Source organism: Halyomorpha halys, unplaced genomic scaffold, assembly GCF_000696795.3.
Source record: "Halyomorpha halys isolate HHAL.00 unplaced genomic scaffold, Hhal_1.1 Scaffold47.1, whole genome shotgun sequence".
In the NCBI taxonomy this organism is placed as follows: Eukaryota; Metazoa; Arthropoda; class Insecta; order Hemiptera; family Pentatomidae; genus Halyomorpha; species Halyomorpha halys.
This window is the reverse complement of record NW_027114806.1, coordinates 1,457,419-1,471,484: the sequence shown is the minus strand read 5'-3', so window position 1 is coordinate 1,471,484 and position 14,066 is coordinate 1,457,419. Positions and strand designations below refer to the sequence as shown.

At 31.0% G+C, this 14,066-nt stretch overlaps 1 protein-coding gene across 1 annotated transcript; it reads right to left on the bottom strand.

Moving 5' to 3' along the window:
* Positions 1 to 84: 84 nt before the first annotated feature.
* Positions 85 to 11,261, bottom strand: Ada3 (transcriptional adaptor 3). Its single transcript, XM_014434916.3, has 9 exons — positions 10,891 to 11,261; positions 9,187 to 9,371; positions 7,905 to 8,015; positions 7,573 to 7,707; positions 7,024 to 7,193; positions 5,370 to 5,452; positions 2,680 to 2,798; positions 565 to 726; positions 85 to 486 (listed from the first exon to the last, which is right to left on the bottom strand). Exons 1-9 carry the CDS (start codon positions 11,069 to 11,071, stop codon positions 355 to 357), a joined length of 1,278 nt encoding a protein of 425 aa, XP_014290402.1. The 5' UTR covers positions 11,072 to 11,261; the 3' UTR covers positions 85 to 354.
* Between the last annotated feature and the right edge of the window lie 2,805 nt (positions 11,262 to 14,066).

The following is a 14,066-nucleotide window of genomic DNA, read 5'->3' as shown; positions in this document are numbered from 1 at the left end:
GGGACATATGTCCCAGAATAAAGTTATTTTTTTATTTCATTTCATTTCAATATGGTATTTAGAATAAAGAGATACTAAAAAAGATATGCTTCTAATATTATTATTAAAAAAAAAAGAACTTTTATCAATTTATTGATACAGCATAGGATTTAAAAATAATTAATGTACAATGGATATACAATTAGATGAAATAAAAATTATTAACTTCAAATGTAAACACATTTCTTTAAAAAAATAACATAATTATATAACAAATTAAAATTAGTATTATAAAATCTTTTACTATACATATATAATACAATATATAAAACATCTATTAAGTTTTAGCATTTTTTTTTTACAAATTTTTAGTTATCACATATTTTCTAAGGTTTTTAGAAGCTGTTCTCTCTTTTTAAGAATTTTCCAGGCTTGGTCCTTCTCTTTCTTTTTCAGTTGCTTTTTCTTCAATTTTGCAGCAGTTGTCTTTCTATATATTTCAGTCAACTAAATCAAAAGTAAGAGAATATTTTAAAAAAATTGTTTAAAAAAATAAATGAATACAGAAAATTAAAAAAAAAATACCTCGGTTTCGATTGTTCTGATTCTACTTTTTACTTCTTGTCGTTTCATTTCATATTTCGCTTTTGATATGAGAAGCTCTATTTGTTCCTTATTCTGAGCTGCAACGATTTTTAACTCTTCATCACATTTTTTTATCTCAGTCATTATTTCATCATTATCATCCTAAAACATTATTATTCAGGCATCATTGATAAAAAAGACAAAAAAAACGTTCATTATTGTTCTCAAACCAGAATATCCTCACAAAAATTAAGGAATGATTCAAGAAAATAAAACTATCCAAAATACAATTATTTATTATGAACAATTAAATTCTGATACCTCATAATTAAAAATGAATTTTAATAAAACTTAAAAAAAAAAAAATGTATCATTGAAGTAACATTTCGTCTCAACCATCAATTTGTTGATTTTTTTTCCAATTTTTCCAAACTTATCATCTATCTAGAATGAAGCATTATTTTTTTATTTTTTTTTTGTGAATAACATTAAGTTTTCTAGAATTATGAGTTATCACAGCTTAAATCACAATATGAATACTAAGCCATATTAGTTTTTTTCCAATAAAATAAAATATAAGACCCAACTCAAAAAAAAAATTGGAGTAACTATGAATTTTAACTTGTCCATTAATTTCAAAAGTTTTTAATTAGATAATTAATGCCCTAGCATATCTACTATAATTAGGTAAACTAAAATGCATCAATAAAACAACAAATATTAATAGATACAAAAGATGAACAGTCATGCCAGAAAAAGTTTACTCGATGCATAATGTAGAACAGATGATCAACAAATAGAATACCCACCACTTCTGTATACTCCATGAAGATCAGTAAAAGATGGAATCTTCACACAAAATTTACAACCAAGTTTTAAACCAAGAGAGCTGTTAACATTATTTGGACTTACAATACACGATATCTTAGAGGAAGATGGGTTAGAAGATGAATTATTTCTTGAAATAAATAAGAATAAAAAAAAAACCAAACTGCAGAGAAGATTAAGTATCTGTTGTCCAGAATATATAAAGGGACTAAATTGAAAATAAAGGTTGAATCCATAAGAGCAAATACTGGCAACTTTACTTTCATAAAATTACTCAACTCTCACCTGTTGATGAAAAATTTGAAATAGCAAAAATTCTTTGTGGTCAATTTATATTTTAGTAACTCTTACATTCCACCTTTTTGGTGATTTGGATACTTCATTTTTAATAATATATTCTTTATCATTTTTATTTGTTTTGATTATTCAACCTTTTCCAAAACATCAATATTGGAACTTGAAATCTATAATTGATCAATGGTGAATACCTTAAGTTTCTTAAGAATGAAATATAATTCTTTAGAAGCTGTTGGAAACGAAATAATAACCATAAAAATGTTAATGTGTACTGACAGGAGACAGTACTTTAGACCAGAGGTTCCCAATCTTTTTCGGTTAGCGGCTCTCTAAATAATCACATTTTTTCTGCGGCACCCTTATTACATCAGATTTTTTTCTGAATATTTGTGTTTCTTGAAAAATTGGAAAACTTATTTTTTTAAAAGTGACTACCTATTTAACAGCAAACAATTAAAAACAGACACTTATTATTTTCCTTAGGATAATATAAAATATCTAATTTCAGCTATTTCGGTATTATTCATATTGAGACTAGACAACCACCATGTTGTTAGGTTAATTGAAAAATAAATTAAACATGAATTTTAAATTCACAAACAATTTATTGAACGGCCATTGAGAATTGGAAATTCCAATAAAATTACCGAATTGATATTGAAATATTTCGCGGTGTGCCGGGGAGCTGCGGCACACACTTTGGGAATCACTGCTTTAGACCCTTGTCAGTTTAGTGTTGGATATTTGTTATAAGAAAAAATTAAAAGTTTTTGTTTGGTGGTATTGGCATCCAGTAATTATTGTTAACAAATGGTATAAACCGAATTATTAACTTTAATTTAGAATGAAGTATGTATTGTTGCACCCTCATACAATAATAACTGCTTCTAAATAATAACTATCGCTATTTAATTGGGTAAATTCAACAATGTGTTTGCTAGTAACTACCACCTCCTCTATATATCTAATAGATATAGAAATAGTCCTTACATTCTCTCCATCCAAAAATCCAACGGCTTCAAGTTCTCTCTTAAGCCTCCTTTCAAAGCATGCTGTTGTATGAAATAATGGCAGTTTGCTAAGGTATGGGCAGCTATCTGAATCAGAATCTGAAAAATAAATTTAACAATATCAAATAAAATTACACATCAACAGTGGTGGAACACATTAGACAAATTTGCTACCCATTTTATTCTTTTATAGGAATTTAAATAGAAATTCATTCTAAAATAAATAATATAGGTGGCAAATGATAAAATATATAAGGGAAAAATTAGTGGATGGATTTAGTAAGAATGAAAACTGAGGATTGACATTTTTTCCCTAAATTCTAAAAGAAATAACAAATGATATTAAATGGAGAAAAAACGAAGCAGTAGAAGAACAATGGTGACCATTTTGTATGCCACAGACTGGCATCTATAGCAGACATAACATAAATGTTAATTAAAAATATTTTAATCAAGTTTCAAAATACTGATCTCGAAATCGTATAACTCACAAGAAAGATGATAATTTGAGATTAAGGCAAACAAAAAAGTGTGTTCACAGTCCTTGGTAGACTAGCACTTCAGAGTGAGAATTTATCACAATGCTATTTCGTTTGATGGATGATGGAATCAAGTTTTATTAATACTACAGGATTTCATAATCAATATTTAATCACCTTCTCATGATGTATGTGGAATTGAAGAAATAGACAATTTCTGGAGGAAACCTATAACACTAAAAATTCTAAATTTTGTCAGATGATTTTAGAGCAGGTACAATCCTAGACAAAACTGGGTCTAGTGGATTCTTTTTTAGCAGAAATGTTTCCTCTTTATGTCAGCTCCTCAGCAATGATATTTGTCATGAGCTAGAGATTATGGTATTTTAACTATAGAAATACATGTTTTTGTGCTATTGGTAGCCAATTTGATACAATGGTTACCAAACCAGGTGTAAACCTTGTAAAGATTGGTTTACACCCACTTAGGAAATAACTGTGGCAAAAACACCCTTAATTGATGTTTGTTTGTACTGTGATATTTAGTCCGGTAGTCTTTGTAGATTCCACCATTGTTGGGTTCTTGTATTCTCCAGTTGTAGGTTACTAGTAGTGGATAGTGTTGAAAATTCTTGCTCTTCATCTAGCAAAAGAAAAACATAGTTATAAAAATTCTAAGACGTCTTCATATTCATCTTTATGGGTTTTTTGTAGTCGCTTGCTTACATATGTCTTATTTTAAAGTAATGTCCAGCAAAGTTGATTCCAAGGGAAAGTAATGGCATTTCCAGGAAATGGACGCACTTTTTTTTACATTTTACTATTTCACCTGCTACAAACAATTTAAAATATAATTTTTTTTCTCACCCTTCCATCAATTTTATTATTTCAAACAAAATCATATGTATATATAATAAATAGTAAACATAAATGTCCTTTATTTGCCTGAGGAGCATTTTAAGGTAGGTTCTGGAATCTGCTAGTGCAGGGACCTCTCTATTAGTATTGAATGGTTGGGTTTAGGCTGAGTTTGAACCCCTTCCCTCACCGAGCACGTCGACCAAGGGAACAGTGCCTTGCCACCTCCCAGGTCTTGGTGGAGAGGCAATCTCCCGGAAGAGTGGGTTTGCACAGGCTTTCAGCCCATCATAGAACTTGATGCGCCGTCAGCCTATGAACTCTGTAACAGAGGTAAGCTGGAGTTCTTGGCGGATGGCACTGTTCCTGGTCCTCTACAGTGTGGTGCTTCGGATGATCTGCTGAAGGATGGAGTTCTGGTAGCTCTGGAGTTTTTGTAGTGTTGTTTTGAAGAGGTGCTGCAGTAGAGGTGCACCATAGAGCAGTGTCAAACAAATAATGGCCTTATATATCTGCAGCTTCAGTTGGAGAGATAGCTGTAGTGATGTGAGCAGGTTATACAGCCTATGCGATTTCCACTCAGTAATCTTCAGCCTTTCCCTGACGTGATTGGAGAAGGATAAGTGTTTATCTAGTGTCATGCCAAGGTAAAGGATGGAGTTTGACATGCCCCTCACTACATCTTCCACCGTAAATGTCTTTGGCTGGTTGCTCTTCTTCCTTTGTTGATAAGATATTAAAATGGCATTCATCTTTGCCAGGTTTACTCAAATGCCTATGTCCTTGGGGGCATCTATGATGGTGCCAGATGCTGTTTGGGTAAGTCTGAGTGCCTGACGAGGTCTGGTACTGGTGGTATAGATACCAATGTCGTCTGCATAGGCTGCTACTACTGCTTCCTTGTGCTCCAACATGGTGACAGGTGCCATGAATACAACAAAGAGGATTGGACCCAGTATCGAGCCTTGAGGCACTCTGCATGTAGTGGGGACTGGGGTGGAGTAGTCCTTGCTGACTTGTATGATAATTGGTCTTCCGCTGAGATAGCTTTCAATCATTCAGTATAGAGTGGAGGGAAACTTGTATTAAAAAAATGATTTATTTATTGTGATGATTGTGATCTCAAATTTTAGAAAATCACTACATAATAGTATAATCAAAAATTCTAAAGAAGAGAACCTAACTTGGTATTAATATTAAACTGCCAATGTCCATTGTAGTAGATGAGGCCTTTCCTTAGTACCTAATAGCCTTTAAAAGTTCCAAGTATTTATGATTTGTTAGGATAAATAAATGAGAGTTATTCCACAAATTAAACTTTAATCCAACTCACCAAGCTTACTGAAAGAGTCATTTGAAGGATCTTCCATCAGAGCCGAAACCAATCTTTGCACTAAAGGGCCAGGTGTTCTTTCACTGTAGGAAAAATAGGGGAAAAAATGTAGTAAAGTATTATAAATATAAAACAGGAGCATAATAAGAGATTAAAACAATCACATAAAATTAAAGAAGTAAAATTAAGAAGTAGAAACACTAGAAAGTATTTAGACCTTTAAATATGTGATGAGGAGTCTATAAAACTGAGTAGTGTATAGAGAATGTAAACATGTAGAGGTAATAAAAAAAATATCTAGATCATGAAACAAAAAAAAAATAAATAAAATGATACATGATGTTAGAATCAGATATGAAGGTGAACAATTTAAATACACAGTAAAATATGAGATAAAAAAAAGAAAATTAAGTACAATATAATCGATAAGGAGTAAATCTGAAGATATATATATAATCAGGGAGACTAATAAGCATTTTTCTTCTGAAATGTAGAACTTAGCATTGGTTTGTAACTTTTGTTATTGGACAAAAAAAAAACACAAAAAAGGAGAGGGAGAGGTGGAATATTATAAGGTATAAAAACAGTGAAATAAGCATCTTTAAGCTTTCAAAGCTTTAAAGCTTTGTTGCTACAACATACCATATTAATATCCGAGCTCATTCTACTCACATTTTCCATACTCTACTCAAAGGTGATTGATTCAAATATAAAATGCTATTATTTAAAAAACCAGAGATGACAAAATAAAAAACACCCCTCATGGAAATAACACTCTCCTAAGAGAATGTTACAATATATCTCCTTAAACATAATTGTGGTTTCTTAGTGAAGTTGTCAATAAAAATTGAAACTTGGTATTGTAGTCAGGTACCTACCACAAAAGGTACCTGCTTACCTAGGGCTGCTTGCAAGCACTTGCTGTGCCATGGGTCTATGCATTTGGACGTTTAAAAGTAAAGAAAGTATATTAATAAATACCCAGAAAAGTCCTGAGCTTTGTTTCATTGAAGCCAAAGAAAATTAGGAATAATCCTAGAGTGATATTTTGTCCCCATGGCAATATGAGCCTATTTGAAGAGTTTATTCCTCTATATTTGGAGTATTTGGAAAAATAAAATAAAAAGTAGAATTCGTAAAGCTAACATATCCTTTCTCTTCTTGTACTTCTGTCTGAAAAATTCAAAATATCTTTCAGAATATGGAGTTGCTTATTTTTTAAAAGAATGTCATGAAGCTATATACTACATACATAAATATATAGCAATACATTGGCTATTTTTATCAAGCATTTCTAATAATATCTTGGTATAGGGACATACTGAGATTAAGTTAACAGCACAGTTTCTGAGGTTAGTGTTAAATAGGCCACGTACAATTACTGTGCTACCTCTCAATTCACCCTATCCACTTCTTTAACATGAAACTATGATGCTCTGCTGTGCTTTAAGTAGGTTTTAATGTGTGCAATGCCTAATTATTACTCCTTTCATAATTTTTTTTTTAAATAATTCAGTACAGCCACGAAGTCTAATCTAAATCACATCATTATTCATAATTAATACTAAGTATAGTTAAAATGTTTAAAAAATAATATCTTACAAAAATACAAATCTAAAACACAAACGATTAAAACATTTAGTATATATTATACCAAAGTGTCGCTGCTTTTTTTATCATGCCAGATATCTCTGCTTTATCTGAACTTCCTCGTTCCTGGTTAAGATCTTCTTCTGCCCAGCTTGCACTGTAATGACGACCCAAAGGAGGAATGCTAACACCAGCTAAATCAGTGTCACAAGCTGCCACAAGATCTTCCAGGTCCTGAAATCAAATTCATCTATTATATACACAACTGAACCCCAGTAGAATAAATTTCTACACATCAGAAATATCCATAAAATTTTTTTTCTGTTTTCTTTAAGGAGCTCAAATTTTAACAGAATAAACTTTCTTTAAATAAATTGTATAACTATATCCACAGACCAACTCCAGTAGAATTAACTCCTGTAGGTACATCAGTAATATGTAAAAATTGATTGTTATTAATTTTAATACAAAAAACTTTCATTAAATTAACTAAATTGTTGCATAATTAAAATTCAATTTGAATGTGAGTATGTATGTAATAACATAAATAAAAGAAAAAATATGTTAAGCTAAAGAGGCATCGGTTGGTACTTTGCCCGATTGATTTACTTACTTTTATGTTTTCTTTAGTTATATCTTTGGCATAAGGTTCCACATAAGCCCAAAACTTGTTAGGAGTATCATTCTTTGGTAGTGTGACTTTTGAAGATTCTGCAGGTGTTTCATTGACAACATCCCCAGAATTGTCCTACGAAAAAAAAAATAATAAAAATAAAAAGGAAAGGCTGAGAAACTAAGCCTAAATTAGGTAGCAATAATAATATAATTATTTATATGCAATTTCTAAATCTTAAAAAGCCCAAAAATAAAGTAAAGAATAATGATAGTCAGTGACGTCACTACAGTACCACAACAAGAAAAATTTCCATAATATATTGACCTTACCGTGTCATTTTCACTTGAAACACATTCCTTATTAAGTCCATCTCGGTTACGAACTTTTGATAAATCCTTTAAAGACTTGGTAAAACGAGCATCACTAAGCTTCCTCTTTTTCTAGAAAAAAAAAAGTTTATTAATCTTTAATAAAATTTTAAAAAAAAATTAAAACTTTTGAATGTTTGATTATCAGCATAATATAGATTAAAAAATATATAATTTTTTATTCTTTCCTCCTACGATTTAAAATTAATAATTAAATAAATAAGCTATGCAAAAGAAAAGTAAACTTTTTAAACAAGACTGTATTTATATTTGTAAGATAATAATTGGGTTTTCCTTAACCCTCAATTATTAAAGAAACACAGAAGTTACAAATCCGATCAAGCAAGATATAACTATAATATTATTCAAATATTAGAAATATAAAATTTATAACAATATTTATTAGTTATTAGCTAGCAAAACAGCATAACTTCATTTAAACTGTAACATCTTGTATGAGAGAAAAAAATCTTTAGGTCATTTACAAAAAATAAAAATCAATGTACCATCATAGATATATATTGAGAGAATTTTTGAAGACATACAATAATTTTCAGGCATCCTATTAAAGAATAGATGTGACAAGATATATGTAGAACTTTACTTCGAATTTGTAAAAATTTAAATGCAATGTATAAACTAATTATTCCTTCAGTTAGTTTTTTTGGGGAAAAATAAGTCTAGTAATGTGTTGTAACTAAATGAACTGATAATTATGATAAAAAAAAAATTCACATTCATTTTCACAAATTGAGTTCACATTGTTGATTATAGATGAATTATACTCTACAATAACTCACCTTTGTTTGCAATAGATTAAGGAATTATCAATTAGGTGAAAACAATGAGCTTATAATGAACTAACAATTTATTTTTATGATATAACAGAGAATTTTTTGGACGATAAATTTACAAATTAGGTTGTATGGTTTTCTAATTGCCTTCACTTGTAAAAATAAATGAGGAAAATTATTTTTGTTTTTTTATGATAAAAATCAGTTAATTTAAATACAAGGAAATTATTTAACATATTTTTTCCTCTGAAAAATTAAGTGTAGAAATAATTATAGCTTTCACTGTACTTTGAAAAACGTATTATTGATTTTTTCAGACTTACAAGGTATTACAGCTTAAAAGACAATAATTTGAATGATTGCTTTATTTTTTTGGAATAATTTGTAGGTCAAATAAATTTTAATAATTTTGTTTCCTGACATACTAAAAGCTATTACTAGTTCTTTACCTGACTCATGACTAAAGAAACTGGTTTGATTTCTGCCTTATTTTCTTCAGCATTGGTCAATGCAGCTATTTCTCCTTTAAGAGTACGAACTCGGATTGCAGCACAGGAAAACATAACTTCCAGTTCTGGTTGAAGCCTATCAAGATCTTCCATTGTAACAGGTTCATCTTTACTACGAGCCAAAACTAAAAATATTAGAAAAAAAACTATGAAAAGTTTCAGCATCTCTAAAAAAAATCAAAATAATTCAGCCCTAGCACGCTAAAAGTAAATAAATAAATCAGAAAATATTTACCTTCTTGAAGTTATTGAATTCTATTCCAGTTATTACTTTGAACAATACTTATACTTTGAAATTAGCAAAATCAAACATGACTATTTTACTTTTTCAATTTAATTACCAAACTGATTTTTGGTTTCCCATTGGTTCAGCACTAATTAGCTTTAAAGGAAATTGTCTGGATAAATCAATTATTCACTATAAAACTTAGGGATTAATATTCAACAAATCCTTAAAAAGTTAATTGATTCTAAACTAGTAGATAATTTCTCAATAGGTATAATGAAACAAGAAGGGGGGAGGAGGAATAAGTTAAAGTTGATCAAGCAGACTTGAATTTTGATGGGTATTAGTCAATGGAGTTACGTAGATAACAATTTTCAGGGGTTCTTAGATTAAACCTTCTTCCAAAAATTTTCACATTTTCCCAAAATCTTACTCGTTTTAATCATTTTATTAAAGGTATTCTAAGATTTCAGATTAGCACTTTGTTTTACTTTATGGAACTAAAAAGGTAAGTACAGATAATAAATTCACATTCTATTAAGTGAAAATGCATAGTCACTAGATACATGCATTTTAAGAAAAATATTTAAGATACTTTCCCATTATTTCCATACTTACTTTTATCAATACTATTGTCCTTTATTAATAGTTCACCAAGTTATACACAATAATCAGTGTAGCCGTAGGTGCATACTTTACAGCTCAGATTAAAAAGTTTATTATATTACAAATTACCTAACTAATGATTTATTTCAAAGAAAAATTAAATAAAACTGTGGAAAGATATCAATCTTGTTTTAAATCTTAATGAACATTAAGCTTCCTAGAAAAATAATTAATAATGCAGGCACAATACACATCCCTCCTTAGAGAAATAAATTTCTTTAATATTAACTGTTCAAACATTTTAGAGGTCAATATAATTGTAAGCTTTTTTGATGAGACATGAAAGTGGTTGTTTACACATATACAACATTAAGGAAGATCAAAGTGCATTTATAAAAACTACTATAGGCAACACTCTTATATGGATCATAAATTCATACTAGTACAAACTTAGATAAATGAATAAAAGCTATATTTATTAATTTTTTTTTAACAATGATTTTCTATAGGATATTTGGGGTATTAAGAGACGAATAGTAGCACTAACAAAGACCTATTTTACTCCATTAAAAAAAAATTAACACAACAGGACATGATACATAGACATAAATACATCAAAATATCAAACATTGCTATAACTAATTAAATCAAGCCATTCAATCAATTATTTAAAGCGGCATTGCAGTGTGCAAAATAAATGTTTATAAGTTATAATCATTTTAAATATTATAACACAAATTCATGATACATTTAAGTAAAATAGATATATAGTCACTATTTTAAAACAAATTTCTATAAGTAGTAATACTAACTTGAAGAGTAACAATGAAGGTGTCTTGTTCTATCAACAGTTTGTAATATGGGAAAGGCAAAATCAAATTCTTCAGTAGTTTCTGAAGACTGACTTCTTCCATCTTTATGTTTACCGTTGCTCTGATAATTGGCTGAATCTTTGCCTTTCGATTCCTTTTTTGAAGAATATTTGGTCTTCATGATTCAAATTTAAGCGTAAAAATGACTAAAAGAAACCATCCAGTTTGGTACTTTAAAACAATGAAACTAACAGTAGCTAAGTTAAACTACCCATAAACACAAACTTTTTAAAACAACTATTTACAAAATGAATGTAAACAACCTGAACTAGGCTTTGTGTGATTCTTAGAAAGAAAAGAGGCAACAAGGAACCTATATACAAACGAACATGATTGACGTCACATAGCAGACAGCAATCACGAATGAACCATGAACGTACTTGAGATTTTAGCATGTACAAATATATTAAAAAAAAGTCCTCAATTTTTTTCACCGTAAAAATTGACGATGAGCAACGTTGAGCGTTCGAGAAGATCTATCTCAGATAATAGACTTTCAAAATTTTCTCTAATCTCTTAAATATTGGTTTGGGAAAAGCTGTATGAAAATCAATAATAGAGAACAGCAAAACAATTTCTAGTCGTATGAATTCTGGACTATGTTGATGGGTTCTACATTGAAGGGAGATCAAAAGAAGCAAAATAATCACTGCTAATTTTTATCTCCCACATGGGTTAATTGTTTTGCGCAATTAACGGGGCTTTCTGATCTCCCGGGCACCACAGTACAGTACATCGCATCATAACAGTACACAACTCATTTATACTGGCACTAAGAACATATACAGTACACCCTCTAGGGTCACCTCCCCTAGGAGCTAGAGAGCTGGCCGTGCAGCCAGCCAAGGTGAATTCTCCAATGGACCTGCTGTCCTAGGGCATTATGACCTCTCTGACTGGGCCAATCATCCACCAGGAAGTAACTATACGATTCATAGAAATCATTTTAGCCTCGGGAACTGGACTGTTAAATCGGAGACGACATAGTAGGAAAAAGGAATATGAAACATAAAAAAAATTACAGGAAAGGCAGTGGAACTCGTGGGTGAGATCATATAGTACAAGGTGGGCATTCCTCTGTTATAGAAAAAAGAACAATTTTACGCTGACCTAGAAAGGATAACTAACAAATTTAAAAGTATGAATATGAAAATTATCTGCTGTGGAAACTTCAACGCAAGAACGGGATGGGATAATAGAGATACACATGGAGTTATTGATGTGGCATAGGATGAAAATAAGAGTAATTATATTGATTTTTTTGGATCTAAAAGCTGTCTTCGACTCAGTACACCTATACGAAATCTGGAGGGCACTTGGAGCCAAAACAATTCCCGCAGACCTCCTGGAAGCGATTAAATCAACTTATTAAAGCCTCAAAGGAATAGTGCGTATGAATGGCCGAGAGTCAAAGCCATTTTCATTGGAAAGAGGTGTGAAGCAAGTAGATAGCCTCAGTTCATAATTGTTTATTGTATTTCTGGATGAAATACACAAAATATTCAGAAGAAGAACTCCTTGGACTGTAGTCGGTATTTAGAACATGAGGACGGTACAAGTACAGGCGTTTATTATGCAGACGATATCGTGCTTGTAACTGATTCTGAGGAAAAAATGGAACAGGCCATTATGGAATGGCAAGAAAAACTCATTCGCAAAGGAATGAGTATTAACAGCCGCAAGAGCAAGGAGACTGTTGCCAGAGATGAAGTGGACGTGGGCAAGGTAAGAATTGCGAGCAATGATGAAGTATTGCAAAATGTGGACTTTCATTCCTACCTTGGAACAATTTTCAATAAATCTGGTAAAATAGACCAAGAAGTGTCCAATAGGATAAATAAAGCTATTAATATTTACTAAAAGATATGTAATATTATCTTTATTGTGTAAAAAAGAGGGAGTAGGTAAGGACATCAAACTCCATATCTTTAAAGTAATAAATCTTCCAACACTATTATATGGCAGTGGAAGTTGGGTCACCAAAGACAAGTACTTGAGCAGGATTACGGCTCCTGAAATGCTATTTTTGCGAAGAATATTGGGTGATACTAGAAGAGACAGGATAAGGAATGAAAGAATAAGATAAGTTCAGATCCCCTCACTGAAATCAATAATCGCACACCGACAGCTCCAATGGTATGGAAACGTCTGTAGAATGGGAGAAGACAGAGTGCCCAGAAAATGTATGGAGGCAACGCCGACTGGTATAAGACCACGAGGGAGACCTAGAAGGAGATGTATGGAGCATATCCAACGACTAGGTCTGGAAAGAATAAAAACGCTGTCTCAGATGAAGATGCTTTTCAGAGACCGAGTTGTGAGGAACAAGTGGTTAGAGGCTCCTCCATGCTGAAATGCATTAAGGAGGATGAGAAAGAAGAAGAAGATAATTTTTATCAAAACCGGATGAACGATTCGATCGATTATGCCCGACCACAAATTTTACAGAAAAATATAAGGAACTCAATTGGTACCTAGAATACGATTTTGATCAAAGCTTTCCAACCTTCGATAGTGAGGAAGCAAAATTTATATCCTTAGAATCGAAAATTTTCAGTCTAATTAACCGAAATTAGCCTTCTGAATTCTCCAATTAACTCATTCTTTTTTGGACCGATATTTAATTATCCATTAATCCTTAAGTTGATGTTCAAGTTACTTTAGTGTAAGATATCACGTTTCGCATCCGAAAAGAACAAAAGATAGGATAATAGTTGTTTTGAATTGAGAAGGTATAAATCAAATCACAGAGTAGAACCTTTAGAAAGGCAGAACCTTTAAAGTAGACATAAACATTAGAACACAAATGAGAGGAAAACCTTTCTAAAGGTTCTACTCTGTGATTTGATTTATACCTACTCAATTCAAAACAATTTTATTCATTTAGATGTATAGTCTCTAGTAAAGTTCAAATGGATAAGTATCTTAGACCAATTAGATTCGAGACTGAGTCCAGTTCTCCTTCAGCAGGTAAAGAATGGGTACATTGGCTAAAGACATTTAATAACTTCTTGGATTTGGCAACAGGAAATCTTTCAGATGAGGACAAATTTAAGGTATTTACAAATTACTTGTCTCATAATGTTTACGATTTAGTGAGTGATTTGGGGACATTC

What these genes read in the sequence shown, in the direction of transcription:
- Ada3 (XM_014434916.3), bottom strand. Translation starts at nt 11,071, where the DNA reads ATGAAGACCAAATATTCTTCAAAAAAGGAATCGAAAGGCAAAGATTCA. An exon ending in TAACTAAAGAAAACATAAAA is followed by an intron (nt 7,194 to 7,572) that starts GTAAGTAAATCA and finishes ATTTGATTTCAG; the next exon opens with GACCTGGAAGATCTTGTGGC. An exon ending in GATTTTTGGATGGAGAGAAT is followed by an intron (nt 727 to 2,679) that starts GTAAGGACTATT and finishes ATAATGTTTTAG; the next exon opens with GATGATAATGATGAAATAAT.